Source organism: Sceloporus occidentalis, unplaced genomic scaffold (genome assembly GCF_023333645.1).
Source record: "Sceloporus occidentalis isolate IW3139 unplaced genomic scaffold, rSceOcc1.0.p SCAF_2, whole genome shotgun sequence".
In the NCBI taxonomy this organism is placed as follows: Eukaryota; Metazoa; Chordata; class Lepidosauria; order Squamata; family Phrynosomatidae; genus Sceloporus; species Sceloporus occidentalis.
In genome coordinates, this window is record NW_028316982.1 from 125,318,612 (window position 1) to 125,336,325 (window position 17,714).

Below are 17,714 nucleotides of genomic sequence, written 5' to 3' on the forward strand. Positions count from 1 at the left end.
TTAAAGATGCCTTTGCTGTACATGAGCAATAACCATCACCAAAAGAAACAAATCTAAACAAATACAGTTACCAATATTGATAGAAAAGTACCATCAGAGAGAAGATTCAGCCATCTTCTTGTCTAACCATACTCCAGTTTGCATACCCACCCCCTGCAATTTATAGAGGATTTTCAGGAGCCAGATTGTGTCCTGCTATTGTTATGTTTAGTTGTTATCCTTAGTGAACGGGCAGAGCATACATTTAGATTGCTTGTTTCACTTGCTGTATTTCTGAGCTCATGGCAGACCAAACCTGATGATTTTTCTATATTCAGTTACACCTTTTTTTTCCAATTTTCTCCTCATTCTCCTGCTGTATATCCCTTGTCTGAGTTCTTTTTTTAAATAACTTTTTCTTTTCTTTTCTCCCCCTTCTTTTTCTTGGAAGTCTCACAGTTCTGAGCTGCTTTTCACACCAACTCCCCCACCATTGCCCTTCATGCGCCCGGCCTTGTCTCCTGAATTGCAGGCCATCACCTCGGAATGGATTTCCCTGACTTTGGGAGCAACCTGTACCCAAACTCCAAATGTCACCCCTCCTTTACCACCTCTTCCTGATGCTTCTCTCTGTAACACTGGTTATCTCAGTCCTTCATCAGTGGCCAGTCCCTCACCTTCCATTAGCCTTCACCATTCTAACATCTCCAATTCCTCAACTCCCACATCTGTTATCTCCCCACTGCCTTCCTTCTGTGAGCCTCAGTCATCCGCTCAGGACATGAGTTTGATGAATCTGCAAAGTGAAGAAAGGTTTGCTAGCTCCCCTTCTTATCACACAAGCAACAATAATTTGCCTTACTCTGTAGTTGGCAGTCCTGATAGCTACCTCTCAGAGCTCAGTGATGTCACTGGCCACCATGACAAGTCACAGAAGATCAGAAGAGTCAGAGGAAGCATTGACAGGGAGGAATGTCTTACAGCCAACAAAGACCGCAGTGGCATTCCTGAGATAAGTAGAGTAAGGCGCCTTTCAGAGATGGAGAAGGGTGTTAGCCCTCAAAAGAAATCTCTTCATACCTTTGAAAAGAGGGAGCATTATCAAGAGCAGGGAGATGGCTCCAAGACAAGGGAGATGAACAGTTATAAAGATATTGAACAGAGGGAGAGTCAAAACAGGGCTACGAAGGTACTTTTTCTGCATGCATGTTTTGTTTTCCTGCAATTTACACTTTTGCATTTGTCAAGGAGAGTGCCACATATTATTGGTCTTTCTTATAACTTTGCTTCTTGTTTAATATTAAAGTCAATTGGTTTGGAAAAAATCCATGGAAATATATTGATGGTTATTTTGTTTGAATCCCAATATAGAGATTTCCTACAAAGGACTCCCATACCTAGTCTGTCACACAAGGTTATTATATGATAGGGAGCTAATTATACAAAATGGCTGTAGATAGCTTTTAAGAAGATGGAATTTGGAGATGGGAATTTAGTGAAACAATTGGTGCCATAGGGCACTGACAATAAAACACTGAAGTTTTAAACTGTTTTTCCCCAGGACCCCAGAGGGAAGGTTATATATATAATAGGAGAACTAGCCTCCAGTGTCCAGATTTAAGTCCCCACTCAGCTATTAAATGTACCATTTACTTTCATTAAGCCTAAGCATAGAGTGAATAGAGAGATAAAATGAGGAGAAAAACCATGTATACCACCTTGAGTTCATTAGAGAAAATCTCTAAATGCAATTTAAGTCGTCATTAATACCATATTTTTGTGATCTGCTTATAGTCCAGTGTTTAAAAATGACATACAGCTAACTAGAGTCCCAAGAGAAAGTCTTTTAGTACCATAATATGGCACAAACTTTTGTAAACTGCACCAACTTTATCATATGCATAGTCTTACTTGGGTAAGGATGCCTTCAGATGGATAAAATATAAGAATGCAAGCACCTTTCAGACTAACTGGATTTTATTTTAGCATGAGCTTTTGTAACTATAAATCCTGTTCTTTAGATGCAGTGAAGAGTATACTTAAAGCCTCAAGAATAAAGTACATTTATAGTTACTGCCACATTCCTATTATTTTCCCCCTCCCTTCCTCCTTTTTATGCTGCAAAAGACTAACCCAGCTACTTCTTTGAAAAGCATTTCCAGTTGTTTTTGTAACTGTGTGTTTGTGGGTTTGCATCCCATTCTCCTTGAAGTATCTTGGTATCTTTTCCTTCTTACCTGATCATTTGTTGTTATTATTCAGGAGTTATAATCAAAATGTTAAAGTGCTTTAGCAGTAGCACTAGTTAAGCATTTAGATAATTTTGTTTTAGTGCTAACAATCTTTCCATTACTTGATCTCTGTCCTGAAAACAGTAGCTGTGTTTATTTGGTGATGGACATCTTTCTAAACAGTAGAATTACATAGCAAATACAGATATATTGTACTTTGGAGAATACTGGGTTGATATAAACTGACCTGGGGAATGGAAATGAAAAGCCTTTGGTAAATGCCAGGAGCTCCCAGAAAATACTTTGAAATGACAAAATCATCTTGTGGATCTCCAGTATAAAATTGCTCTCTACAGGAATAAAACCTATGATTTCCAGAAACTTTTTCCTTATCTGGAGGCATCCTGAGTTAGAAAATTATCTTAATGGTGGTTGGGTAACAAGAAGACATGTGGCAATGACAAGAATATTCTACCAAAGATAAGCAGATTCATTTGCTTATGGTGATAAAAATGTCACTGTGTACATTAATCAGCCCATCTGTTCAGAGACACTTGTATTATTAACCATTGTCTTTAATTATCAACAAAAGAAAGACAGAAAGAGAAAAAGAAGTAAAATTGCCACCACAGTTTGTCCCAGCCTCCCCCGTCCTCACTAGACCTCTTAGGTCTTCCCAGCCAACAACTACTGCTGACCTCGACACAATGCAGAAGTCCTCTGCAAATATTATTTGTCTTCTAGCAACTGCTTCTTTTGATGTCTTTATGGTCTTCTTTAACATGAAGTCCAAGGAAAAGAACAATCATGCAGAAGCCTAGACTCATTCCCACACTCGTATTTGTTCCGGCTCTGCCCAAATTGCAAGCAAAATTAACTAGGCCTGTGACAAAAAGAGTCTCAGTGCTCTAGGAAAGAAAATAGCAATTCATTTGCTGCTCCTATGACCAGTTGTAAGCCTCCACATGAAATGAATAAAATAAAATAAGAGTTGGTCTTCAAGGCAGCTTCCTTTCTGTCTGCGTCTGTTAATATCACTGTAAAATAAAGTAGATGCTTTTTCTACAGTAGAAAGACTCTTGAAAGCATCAGTGTAAAATTGAATGTAAAACAGCAGTCTGCCCAGCATGACATGCACTAGCTTCCTGGCATCATTTCTTCCTGGGTCAATTCTTCTGTAAGGATCCATTGACCAGTACACTCCGTTTTTTTTTTCCCTCGTCTCCTGTGCCTTGTCCTTCCTTCTTGCTTTTTAAAGTGCATTTAAGAGACGAAATATTCTGAGTGCCTGTTAATCTTTGGAGTGACAGACTTTCTGCTGAAGACTGGGAGATTCACTAAGGAAGAGATAAATAGCCAATGCCACCCTGGGACCTGATTCTTTGATGAGGCTGGCACGAGTGAGCCAGTTCAGGTCAGAGTTGCAGGGGAGCCTTTGAGAGGGCAGTGGCTCCATTTGCCCTCATGGAACAGCCTCTACTGGATCCTTAGGGTCCCCCTGAATCCTGTGCTTCTGTGCCCTCTGGCTACTTACAAATTTGATTTTTAATTTTCTTTTTGCTTTTTTCTGGGCCCCTAGAAGCAGAAAATAAACCTGACACCCACCCACAGTCTTGAGGGCACACACTAACCTTGCACACAGGCTGGATAAAAACTTTTAAATGCCATATATATTTGAACCATGTTATTGTTGAAGGGATGGATATCCATGACACACCCAAATGACCACTGTTAAAAGAGTTAAAATAAAATGTTCAACCATTTTTCATTTCTATTCCTGTGCATCCCCCTCTCACCTTAGCATGTAAATAAATATTTGGCTTTGCATTGCATGCACTACAGACTCTTTATGTGATGATGTTGACTGGCCTCCATGAATGGACAAGTCTTTGTGGCCAAAAAAACTTCTTGGTTATTCAACAAACTAGCCTAGTGACCTCCTAATTTTTTTTAAAATCCATTATGAGTAATCAGACTATTTATTGCATGGCTTGAGAACTTTAAATGGTTTATTCTGTATTCTCACCTATCCTTCAAGGGTTACCCTTCCTTTACTTCCAGCAGGCATTGTTAAGTTTCACCTGATCTGCAAGGTACCCCTCTTTTCCGTGGGAGCCTTGAGATTCAGGAGAACAACCTGATAGAAAGTAAGTGGCTAGCTAATACCTGGGGAATGGGAGTTCTGCTCAGACTAGAAAGTTGAGGGAGGAGAGCTTTTAAATAGCTTATTTAAGACCCAGCACTTAACTAAATGTTAATGTACCAGTGAGAGAGAATCCTGGGAGGGCTAAATTCCTAATCAACACTCACTCTTGTCTGTATGTATTTATGGAACGCCTACGAATGACCTAACTTTAATTCAAAATGCATGAATGAAATCTTGCAAAGCTAACATGGGACAGAAAATCTGAAAAGTACTTTAGATCTTGCACTGGCTTATTTGCCCCAGGTTCAGAGTATATTTCTTGTTTAAAGAGCATAATTACTGTGATAATGTTGTTAACAGGGCACTGCTCTTCACTGACCAACTTTTCTTTCCTTTTAAAAGTCTGCAAATGCAAAAGCATTCTATCCATCTACTCTTCTGTCTCCTTCTGCAATTTCTTCTTTTGCTGTTAGAACACAACTACCTCCCAGACTCACATGTAGAGTCAACATACCACAGGTAACTGAATGGGGCAGGGAGGGATGAAAACCTGATATTTTATTTTTTCATGTAATTTTATGTAACTTAAAACTTGTATGGCCAATGGTCAGGTGCCCTTTTGGATTTATTGGGATAGGGAACATCTAGTTGTTCTTGAAGAACCTTTTGGGCAATAATCATTGTTGGACAACATTGGCATTGTTGTGCTGGTTCTTATGGCTATGTTATCTGGAGCTCATGAGATTGGAGACATCTGGAGAGGCACAGGTTCCACCATATATCTCTAAGTAAATACAGGTAAATGGACATGCACACCACATATGTACATGTAAAGTGGTAGTACTGTCTCTGATAATTCATTCATTTACACACATAGAAATATATAGAAATGCATAGGAATATACAGCCATTAGCTATTATAGGGAGTTAGACATTTTTTCCAATACACAAAGTACACAAAGAAGCAAGTGGCAAAACCTTAATATAGTTTTGGAAGATAAAACAGCAATAGCAAGTACATTTCTATACCACTTATCAGTGTTTAGTACGCATTAACAGTACAATAATCATGTGTAATAATAATAATAATAATAATAATAATAATAATAATAGGATTTATTTATATACTGCCCAATCACTGGGAATCTGGGCGGCTTACAACAGAGGGGATAATAGACGGTTCCCTGCCCTCAGGCTTACAATCTAAAAAGAAACAACACAAAAGGAGAAGGGAATGGTGAGGGGGGGGATCAGGTGCAGCATTCTTCTCTCCCTCTGAGGCCTGGACCAAGGCAGATGGACTGAGGGAGGGCTCTTCTTCTTCAGGCTAGCCCTGATGGAGCTGGGCCTGCCTGGTCAACTCCCTCATAGGCCAGAAGATGACAGTTATGGAGGGAGGAGTCTCTTCTTCCAGGCTAGCCCTAATGGAGCTGGGCCTGCCTGGTCAACTCCCTCATAGGCCAGAAGATGACAGTTATGGAGGGAGGAGTCTCTTCTTCCAGGCTAGCCCTGATGGAGCTGGGCCTGCCTGGTCAACTCCCTCACAGGAGTCAGTTAGCCATAACAAAAACAATAAGTTTCATAGACCCTGCACCCATGACTATGCACAATTACCATGTTTTGCAACTGTATGCCAGGAATTACAAGTGCACCTTCCCTGCCATAAAACATTGGGAAGTTGTTGTGATGAGTTACACAGGTTGTTGTTGTTGTGTTCCTTCAAGTCATTTCCAGCTTATGGTGACCTTAAGGTGAACCTATCATGGAGTTTTCTTGACAAGATTTATTCAGAGTAGGCTTACTATTGCCTTCCCATGAGGCTGACAGCATGTGAATCAACCAAGGTCACGCAGTCAGTTTCATAACAAAGCTGGGAATCAAACAGTGGTCCAGAGGCATAGTCCAACACTCAGACTACCACACCACACTGGCTTTCAGTTATACAGTAGAAACAAATAATGCAGAAGCATGGTGATCTCAGACACAGGGAGTGAGATGATACTAGAAGGGAGGCAGGCATGAAATCAAGTCTATTCAAAGTGATTAATATGAAAAGGATCTAGCTGTAACAATACCAAAGGGGTGGTATGGGAACAAGAGGAACAATTGTGTTTATTAATTATAATGAATTTGAAATGTTGCATAGTTGTTTTTTTTAAGGCAATGTTAATACTTGCTGTTTAGTTCTAACAATGAACGTCTCTGAACTAGATCTATAGTTACTAAATAAAGGTTTACTGAGTTTTAACTACTGAAGGCTAAACTTCTGAATTTGATGTCCTGCTGGACTTGACACTGTGTACAAACTTGAAGCACAAAATTTGTGTCAGTTTCTGTTCTGTTTCTCCTGTATACAGCAATGAAAAGCAAAAAGCAGAGCCTCTGACAATTCTGCTACAGCTTCAACGTATGCAAAATAATCAGTCACACAGCACAACATCAGTACAGTCAGCCGTCCTTATTTGCAAGGGTTCCGTTGCGGAACACCCTCCACCATGCAGATACTAAAAAGTGCAGGACCTCAAGTCCATTATCGTCAGTAGATGCATAACAGGTGCATGCCTGCATTGGCATGGCAGCGTGCACACACCGCCATTGACAATAATGGGTCAGGATCATCCACGGATGCTCCAATCCACAGATGGCTAGCGGGCTAATACAGAGGGCTAACTACAATACAGTACATTACTAACATTGCTGAGTAGATTAAAATCAATGATTCTGTAGCAGAAATATTGCATAGTGAAATCGCATCGTAGAATAGCTGAATTACAACTAATTAAGAAGCTTGATTCTATTCATTTGGATTCTATTCATTTCATATTTAGGTTTGAATAAATCATAGAATCGTAGAGTTGGAAGACACCACTAGGGCCATCCAGTCCAAACCCCTGCCATGCAAGAAATCTAAATCAAAGCATCCCCAACAGATGCCCATCCAGCCTTTGTTTAAAGACCTCTAAGGAAGGAAACTCCACTCCGAGGCAGTTTGTTCCACTGTCGAACAGCCCTTATTGTCAGGACGTTCTTCCTAATGTTGAAGTGGAATCTCTTTTCCTGTAGCTTGCATCTATTGTTCCACGTTCTAGTCTCTGGAGCAGCAGAAAACAAGCTTGCTCCCTCCTCAACATGACATCCCTTCAAATATTTAAACAGGGCTATCATATCACCTCTTAACCATCTCTTCTCCAGGTTAAACATCCCCAGCTCCCTAAATCTTTCCTCATAGGGCATGGTTTCCAGACCCTTCACCATTTTAGTTGCCCTCCTTTGGACACGCTCCAGTTTCTCAATGTCATTTTTGAATTGTGGTGCCCAGAACTGGACACAATATTCCAGGTGGGCCCTGACCAGAGCAGAATAGAGTGGCACTATAACTACCCTTGATCTAGACCAGTGATGGTGAACCTTTTATAGGCCAAGTGCCCAAACTGCAACCCAGACCCCACTTATTTATTGCAAAGTGCCACGTCCCTCTGGCTTTCTAGTAAGAGACTCCGGCAAACTCTGTGCTAGGACGACAGCATGTGTGCCCACAGAGAGGGCTCTGAGTGCCACCTCTGGCACGCGTGCCATAGGTTCGCCATCACTGATCTAGACACTATACTTCTCTTGATGCACCCTAGAATCACATTGGCCTTGTTAGCTGCCACAATGCACGGTTGACTCATGTTCAACTTGTGGTCTACTTGGACTCCTAGATTCCTTTCACACATAGTTTCATTTAGCCAGGTGTCCCTCATCCTATATCTGTGCATTTGATTTTTCTGCCCTAAGTGCAGTATCTTACATTTCTCCCTGTTGAATTTCATTTTGTTAGCTTTGGCCCAGTTTTCTAGTCTGTTCAGGTCATTTTGAATCCTGATCCTGTCCTCTGGGGTATTAGCTACTCCTCCTAATTTGATGTCATCTGCTAATTTGATAAGTATGCCCCTAATTTTGTCCTCCAAGTCATTGATAAAGATGTTGAATAGCACTGGGCCCAGGACCGAGCCCTGTGAGACCCCACTGGTCACTTCTCTCCAGGATGAAAAGGAGCCATTGTTGAACATCCTTTGGGTTTGGCCAGTCAACCGATTACAAATCCATGTAACATTTACCTTTTCTAGCCCACATTTTACAAGCTTGTTTGCAAGAATATCATGGGGAACTTTGTCAAAAGCTTTACTGAAATCAAGATATACTATATCCACAGCATTCCCTTCATCTAACAAGCTGGTAATTTTATCAAAAAAAGAGATGTACTGAGAAGTCTTAAGGAGGCACTGAAACAAGACTGTGGGCTTCCCCTGCTAAACTTGGCCTTTGTCCCCAAGCTCTGTCACTGAGTTCAAGTCACTGGGCCAATAGTTATGTAGAGTTCCTGGCTACTAGCTCCTTCCAGTGGCAAGTCTCTGACTCACTTCCCTGGAAAAGTCCCCACTAGCCCCTTGAGGAAAAAGGGAAAAGAAAAGTGAAAAATTTAAAGAGCCCCACTCCAACAATGTTTTCAGGTCAGCTTCTCCTCTAGTCTCCAAAACCTCTTTGACTATATAAAAAAAATAAAATTAGTGTGCCGTTAGGTGCGTGCCTCTGGCAGCCTTCTGTAGAATTAAGGTTGAGACTCCTCACAGCAGTGACTCCCAGAATGCCATGGCTCAAAGTCTAAGTTTAGATCTCACCCCAAGCACATGCTATAATCTTGTTGGTAGAGTCTGCTAATAGTTGCACTTTTTCCAAGGTTACACAGGAGGGTTGAGGGAAAACAGACAAAATCTGATGTTTCTGAGCAGTCCTTTTCCAGTGCTTTAATTCTTTCATGGTCTCTGTGCCTGTGCAGCCTTTTTTTTCTCTATTGTCACCACCTATACCATTGTAACTATAACACTGTAATCTTATGCTTTGGCATGCCCTTTAATTGGAGGTAGTGAAGTAAACACATTCGTACTGATTAAAGAAAAATAAAATTCTCCCCCTTCAAATAGCAAGGAGATAGTTTAGCTGCCAGCTATAGTGATGACTGTCTGTTTTAATCAGAGAAGGGTTCGGCTGGGATCTTGCATTGGGAGATGTATTGTAAAGTTCCATCTAAAGTTCCATGAAATGTTTCCCCCACCCCTCCTCCCAAACTCTCCTTCCTTTAGCACTCACTGCCCCAGAGAATGGGATGTGGCTAAGAAGTCTTTGGCTATGTGACCTGAAGGTAATGACTTGTTCCAGGACCTCTTGTGGGTCCTCTGGAGGTCCTGAAAGATGATATCATTATTGTGCATCTGGCTGTATTCATATAGGCAGGAGCTTTTCACCCATCCCATGTTTTGGCCACTATATGGCCATGGAGCAGGGGGAGGTGCAAGTGGAAGGTGGATTGTCAGGGGTTTTTGGTTGTTGTGCAAAGAAGGGAGAGAATTCCAACCTTCACAGTGACAAAATAATTGTACTGTACTTTTACCTGTGTATGTCACTAACCGGGCATCAGCCTTCGCAGGTCAGTGGGGTCCTCTGACCAAGCCTCTCCCCAATCAGGCTCGCTCCACAAGAGAAAACCCAGCTGGGGCGACGCGTTCACCCCTCGGAGCCTTCTCTCCAGCTGGCCTCCCTCCTCCTGAGAAGGGAAGCCAGCTAGAGAGAAGGCAGGGAAGGGTGTGCCTTCGCCCCTCGGAGCCTTCTCTCCAGCCGGCCTCCCTCCTCCTCAGAAGGGAAGCCGGCGAGAGAGAAGGCTGGGAAGGGTGTGCATTTGCCCCTCATAGCCTCCTCTCCAGCTGGCCTCCCTCCTCCTGAGAAGGGAGGCCGGCTAGAGAGAGGATGATCGTCCTGGAGCCTCTCCCCAGCTGGGCTGCCCCTTAAGACTGACCCTCGACTTATCCATGGGACATATAAAAATCCCCATTTCTGATCCCAAAAGTTGACCTCGACTTATACATGAGGTCAACTTATACACAAGTATATACGATGTATATACTGTATGAGCCTGGGAATGCAGGAGTGATTTCCATGTATATTGTTCTGTGCTGATGGCAGGCCTCAGGCTGGGAGGCTAATGCAAAAGAGGATTAGTGTCTGCTAATTGGTGATCATTATCTGTTGGGAAAGCCTCTGACTCTGAGTGGTTTCTCATTTGCATTTGCTGAGTCCTTATTTTGGTATTTCTCAGGACTGGTAGCCAAATTTTGTTCACTTTAAGGGTTTCTTCTTTCCGGTTGGAATTGTCCAGGTGTTTGTGGATTTCAGTGGCTTCCCTGTGCATCCTGACATGGTAGTGGTTGGCATGGTCCAGAATTTCCGTGTTTTCAAACAGTATTTTATGCCCAAGATGGTTTGTGGCATGTTCTGCTACTGCTGATTTTTCTGGATGGCCCAGTCTGCAGTGTCTCTCGTGTTCCTTGATTCTTGTTTGCACACTGCGTTTGGTGGTCCCTATGTAGACTTGTCTGCAGCTGCATGGTACACGGTAAACTCCTGCGGCTGTGAGAGGGTCTCTCTGGTCCTTGGCTGAGCGAAGCATTTGCTGATTTTCTTCATCGGTTTGTAAAACCATTTGCAGGTTGTGCTTCCTCTTATATACTACTTTGTATATTCTATTTGTAACTCCTTTGATGTATGGTAAAAATACTTTCCCTTTGAGTGGCTGCTTGTCTTCACTCCTCTGGGTTTTCCTGGGCCTGACAGCTCTTCTGATGTCTGAGCTGGAATAACCAATGGCCTGTAGAGCCCGGTCCAAGTGCTTCAGTTCATCTTCCAAGAAGAGGGGTTCACAGATGCATTTTGCTTGGTCTACCAGTGTTTTGATTGTGCTTCTTTTTTGTCCTGGGTGATGGTTGGAGTACTTGTGCAGGTATCGGTCTGTGTGTGTGGGTGGGTTTTCTGTATACTGTGTGACCCAAACGTTGGTTCAGTTTGTGGATGACTAGGACATCCAAGAATGGCAGTGTTCCTTCCTTTTCTTTTTCCATAGTGAATTGGATGTTGGGGTGGATGTTGTTCAGATGGTTCAGGAACACAGCCAAGTCTTTTTCTCTATGGCTCCAAATGGTGAAAGTGTCATCCACGTATCGGAACCATGTTTTGGGCTTTTTCGGTGCTGTTTCCAGGGCTTGCTTTTCAAAGTGTTCCATGTAAAAGATTGTCAGGTATTTGAAGGGTTAAAACACAGCACACAGGGAAATGCTTAATGTGTGTGTGTTTGGCCATGAGCATTCAGCAGAGTGGCAAGGCTGATCAGCACAGCTGAAGCTCATTGGCTCAAGGACACTTCAGTGCCCAAGTGCACGTAGCCATGGATGATGAAACCATGTGTCTAGATTGCACAGGAGACACATGACATGGCTACACACCTGAACTCACTGGGTTTGACAGACCACATGGTCTGGAGGCTATATAAGCCCAGGGGTTGCAAGGGTGTGGTGTGGGTTTGAAGTAGGAGTTGGATTGGTATGTTTTGGAGTTTTAGAGATCTAGTATTGTATAATAGCACTGTGAATAAAGAGCACTTTGGGAGACTTAGTTTCTCTGGTGGTTTATCAGAAGAAGCTATAGCATCGGTTTGCTGTGTGTCCCCAGAGGTTCCTGCATTGCTGCAGTTCCTGGAAGACATCCAGTTGCTGTCATCCCAACTTGGACTTTGGAGCCATGCTTCTGCTTCTGGAAATTTGCCAGCTCTGCTCCAAGGGTCTGATTTAACCCCAGGACTCGTTTGAGTTGCTGATAGTGGTTGTTGGACCCCAGCAGTTGCGCTGAAAAAGTTTGCTGTCACAGGGCTTAGAGGGCTTCCCATTGCTACCCCATCTCTCTGTTCGTAGAATCCATTGTCCCACTGGAAATAGCTTGTGGTGAGGCAATGTTCGAACAGGGCTGTGATGTCTTCTGGAAAAATCTGTTGGATGAGTATCATGGTGTCCATTATGAGTACTTTGGTGAACAGGGAGACCACATCAAAGCTGATTAATATGTCTCCAAGTTTTAGTTCAAGGTTATTGATTTTTCTTATAAAGTGAGCTGAGTCCTTGATGTGGTGGGGGGTCTGCCCTATATGGGTTTGTAATTGTGTGGCCAGAAACTTGGCCAAGTCGTATGTGGGGGATCCAATAGCACTCACTATGGGTTGGAGTGGAATGGAATCCTTGTGGAGAAAGCTAGAACATGTTTAGAGAAGGGCTGCTGGAAATTAAGCCTTATGAGGAAACAATGAAGGCCTGAAAAAGACAGGCAAAAAAGGCACCTTCCGCACAATTTGGGGGCATGATGATTAGTTGATGCATGCCCTTAAACGATGCAGAAGCTATGCTGGGGCACGCTGGGACCACCTAAGGCAACCCAAATCTGGCTGCAAAAGGAATTTATTTTATCTGCTTCTTGCTGCAGCCCATTTGGGATCCAGCAGCAGCTGGCCTCTGCCGCGCGGTCCCACAGTGATTGGGACCCCATCTGCTCAAGGCCTTAGGGAACTGGATATGTTTGGCTTTGAGAAGAGGAGACTGAGAGGTGACATAATAGCTATCTTTAAATATCTGAAGGGATATCATGCAGAAGCTGGAGTGATCTTGTTTTCTGCTGCTCCAGAGACTAGAGCATGAATCAGTGGATTCAAATTACAAGAAAAGAGGTTTTACATAAACATTAGGAAGAACTTTTTTACAGTGGTTCAGTAGATTGCCCCAGAGGTTGCTGTACTTTCCATCTTTGGAGAACTTTAAATAGAGGTTGGATGGCCATCTTTCAGGAGTGCTTTAGTTGCATATTCTTACATGGCATTGGGTTTCACTGGATGGCCCTTCCAACTCTAAGATTCGGTGATTCTGTGCTATAAGGTTAGGCCATTGCTGGCCCATTATCTAAGTAGGGGGATCTAATCCCGTACACCTTGGACCACCATTAGTTTAGGGATAGCATTCATATAGAAAATAGAACTTCCTTAGTCATCCTTATTCATCAGTTTTGGGATTTCTTTACCCTCAGTCCAGTATCCCCTATCAAATGTACAGCGCTGTGTAAATTTACAGCGCTTCATAAATAAAGGTTAATAATAATAATAATAAATGGCATCATAAAGGAGTGTTTTGGCACTTACAAAACTGTGGGTTAGTCTGCTCAGTTGGCATTGGATAGTGTCATACACAGAAGTTATGGATCTATCATGACAAGAAATATGAGGGGATATAGTGGTATAGTAATATGTTGATATAGTAAAATAGAAGTAATTTGAGATGGTGAAATAGTATTATTATTATTAACCTATATTAATAAAGCGCTGTAAATTTACACAGTGCTGTACATACAGTTTTTTAAATTAGACGATTCCCTGCCCTCAGGCTTACACTATGGTTAACTAGAGAGAAGTGCAAAGGGAGGGAGGCAAGAAACAGAGGGGAAATATGCTTGGGAGAAATTGGAAATGGGGGGTGTAATCCAAATGAAATGCAAAATGGGGACAGATGGACAATGGCAGGGGAAGTTATAGTTTATGGCCCTGTTTGTTTCCTGAGGGAAGACTTTGTTGGTAAACAAGACAATATCTTGCTTCCTGGGAGAGATGAAGTGATATGGGAGATGGGAGAGTTGGAGGAAAAGTGGCAAGTTTAAAGAACTCTTTGATATATTTGAAAGTGCATGGACTGTGGGTGGGGAAAGGGAACACTTAAAGGTTGGCTGATTTGGAGACAATTCATATTTGATGCTACTACATCTGTGGTGAACTGCTATCTTGGATTCTGGAATAAAACATTAGTTAATTTACACTAATATGCTGTCCTGGCTTTTTAAGTTTGGGTCTGCTGATAATGACAGATAGGCAAGATTTTTTTTAAATCATGGATGCAGACTGTACATTTTAGATTGACATAGGCCAGTTACAGATGGGCACCCTAGCACGGACTCAGTCTTCCAGACGCCCCTAACCCTACTACGGACTGAGTCCGTACGAAATGGCGGCGGCCGTTCCACACGGCCACCGCCATCTTGACGTAGCGGATGCGCTGCGTCTGCGCATCGCACCCCAGAAATGATGCCGCGAGTGCACGCTTCAGCACTTGTAGCGTCTCTTCCAGGTCACAGAAAAGAGCGCAATTTTCGCGCTCCTTCTGTGCAGCATCCAGGAACCGCGTCATTTGGCTGCTGCTGTTCCCGGATGCTGCAACTGGCGGCGGCAACAGACCGCCGCTTTTTGGCGGTGTGTAACCCGCCATAGACTACCAGAGGTATAGATTATTTAGGTCAGGGCTAGGGAGCATGTGGCTTTTTAGATGAAGTTGAACTACTGATCCAATAATTATAGTTATTCTAGCATAGTCAATGGGGATCATAGGAATTTCAGTTCAACATCTGAAGGGACACCCCCCCATTACTTTCTGAGATTTCTCCCTCCCTCCCACTCTGCTCCTCCTCCTTCATCTACTTCATCTCCTACATCTACACTCTATATGGGGCAGAAGAAGGACTTACTCCTAAAAAGCAAAGGAAAAATGCAGGGCACAGCTTTGACTGGGTATTATGGCACATCCTCTTGTCCCTATAAGAAGCAGCTGTTCTCTGTCTTTGACATTTGTGTAAATCCAGATGTCTTTCTCCAGATAATGAGATGAGTTGCATCATCATCATCATCATCATCATCATCATCATCATCATCATCATCATCATCTTGTCTGTGTGGCATAGAGTCTATGCCTGTAGGTCCTGGTCTTAAATAGCCACACTGCTTAATCCCTATTCAGTTGTCTGTCACTTCTGTCTCACTCTGTGGATGTTCTCCATTTGTGTTGGAGCTCTGGAAAATCTGTGTCTTTACTTTAAACCAATGTCCTGTGACAGAACCAGAGGAGAAGGAGGCTGAATTAGTACACGTCCTCAGTATAAAGAAATGTGAAAAAAAGAAACATTTCCTAATCTTGATGTGACCATATTTGCTTTCAAACATACAGCTTGCAGATTTTTTTTTATTTGAGGGATGGAACAGTCATATACATAACAGTACCATGTTCTGTGCCTTCACGTTATTTCCAACTTATGATGACCCTGAGGCAAAGATTTGTTCAGCAGGCCTTTGCCTTCCTCTGAGGTTGAGAGAGCATGACTTGTCCAAAGTCTCCATAAGTTTCCATAATTAAGCAAGGAGTGAAAGCCTAGTTTCAGAGTCATAGCCCAATGCTCAAACCACTACACTATGCTGGCTTTCTAGTACCAAAATATAAACATAAACTAGCAATTGAGAGCTGCTATGTTTGTAAATATAAGTTTGTAAATTAAAAGGAAACTAATCTAATACTCACAGATTCCAAAAATGAATCTTCTTACTCAAAGCATAGCTCATGTACTTTCTACAAATATAGTTGTCCCTCCACATTTGCGGCTTTGACTTTTGCAGATTTGATTATTCACGGATTTGATTGATATGTTCTGTCTAGGAAACTCTAGATCTTCCAGTGTGACCCTGCTAGAAGTTGACCATAGAGCCACACTGGAGCACCTAGAGATTCCTAGAGAGAGAGAGCACTTCTCTAGGCATTTGTAGGTCCTCCAGGTCAATTCTGTGGTCAACATCTACTAGATATTGACCATAGAGTTGCAGTGGAGGACCTAGAGATTCCTGGAGAGGCATTCTCTCGGGTAAAAAAAGTGTAGGGTTTTTTTTTATTTGCGGGTTTTCCATTCTCACAGGAGTCCTGTGCCCCTAACCCCAGTGAATGTGGAGGGACCACAGTATTTATCTCCAGAGGTGGTACTGCTTTACAGGAATTGCCTCAAAATTGTTGATTATCAATCTCTGTTCTCCTGATCCATCATTTAAGCTCCCTGTCTTTAATCCTCTTTCCCATAGTCTCAATGAAGTACAGTGGACTCTTGTTATACGCTGGGGTTTGGTTCCAAGATCTCCCATGTATAACAAAATCCGTGTATGCTCAAGTCCCATTACATATAATGACATAGCAAAATGGTGTCCCTTATAAAAAATGGAACATCAAGGTAAATCTATACTTTTTTGTAACATTTTCAAACCGTGTATACTTAAATCCGTGTATAAAAAATCCGTGTATAAGAAGGGCTGACTGTATACAGATAAATTGTTAATAATTCAAGTTGCCTGAATGCAGTGGTAGATATCATTTGTGTTGATTTCTCCCTCTCTCCATTTTTGTTGGTTTGTTCATAAGATTTGAATCTGACTTAGTAGTGTCTGTGCTAAAATGTCTTCCTTATCATGTACTTTGGTGATCATGCAGCCTTCTCATCATTCATTGAGGCCAGGACCAGATCTCACAGAATCAGAAAAGAGCTATGTGGTAAGATTGCGTGAGATTAATACCTGCAGCCTTTCTTTAGCACAATACATAACAGCATAAACCATTTATCACCTGCTTTCTAGCACAATGGTCTGTAGCAACCAGCAGTACTAAAAACAATATTACTATATTGCTGTAACAGCCAGCAATTGATAAAAACATCCCCATAAAATCCAGTGCCACAGCTGGCCAGCACAGGTTTCAATTTTTTTATATCAACATGGTATTATGGTACCATCCATCCAATTTTTCTGTTTTGTCACCCTTGTCACAAAGTACATAAGAGAAAGAAAGGCTCTTCAGGGCTAGTTAAGACAGATGTCATTACAAAACCCTGTCTTCCAGTAAGCAATCCCCACCATCCTGTCATTTGATGGCTCAGTCCCTTTAGTATACAGTGTTTCTCACAGATCTGAAAAGTAGCCCTGCTCACCTTTCTGGAGCAGCAGCACTGTTGCCCTTATAACTGAAAGACACTCTGCTCTGGGTAAAGAAAATAGAGTAGTTGAAGACACATATCATTGTCGGTGAGCTTCAGTTGCATGTGTGAGCTGTGTTTTTACAAGTCATACTCAAAACTTGTGATTCTGAATATGAGGCCTTTACTGACTAATTACAGTCTCTTTTGTTGTTAATACTAATCAGCAAATCTTTCTGTTATCTTGCCTCTATTTTTCCATGCTTACAACCTGGATTTCTTCTACACTTCACTACCTGGAATCTCTACCTGGACCTATCTACCACTCTGTTATGTGCTGCCTCTGGATTGTTCCATTTCTTACTGACTACCCCTCTCCCTTTCCTTGTTTACTGTCATTTGGGTCCTCCCCCCCCTCCCCGGATTAAATACTGTACATACCACCCAGGAAACTGTTTGCAATGAGATCTTAAACATTGCTGAAAAGTCCGTTCATTATTGCAGCACACTTTCTCAGCCTCTTGTCTCTTGTCACAAGGGGCCCTTTAGTGACAGTAAATCATCTCTCATCATTTCTCAGCAACCACAAGACCCACTGCTGGAATCAACTCTTGAAAGGAATCATATCCCACAAGATATGTAAGTTGGTCTGGATTGGTACACTTGATGTAGTATCTAGTTTAGTACAG

General features: G+C 42.2%; 1 protein-coding gene across 2 annotated transcripts in view; it reads left to right on the forward strand.

Moving 5' to 3' along the window:
* The window catches only part of LOC149318985 (sorbin and SH3 domain-containing protein 1-like), a 204,580-nt gene that overhangs the window by 180,777 nt on the left and 6,089 nt on the right, over positions 1–17,714 (forward strand). For both annotated transcript variants that reach the window (XM_089510869.1, XM_089510868.1), the window contains exons 30-33: positions 431–1,168; positions 4,759–4,875; positions 16,548–16,607; positions 17,474–17,664. In XM_089510869.1, the coding sequence (XP_089366995.1) occupies positions 431–1,168; positions 4,759–4,875; positions 16,548–16,607; positions 17,474–17,664 (1,106 nt within the window). The remainder of the gene's footprint in view (positions 1–430; positions 1,169–4,758; positions 4,876–16,547; positions 16,608–17,473; positions 17,665–17,714) is intronic.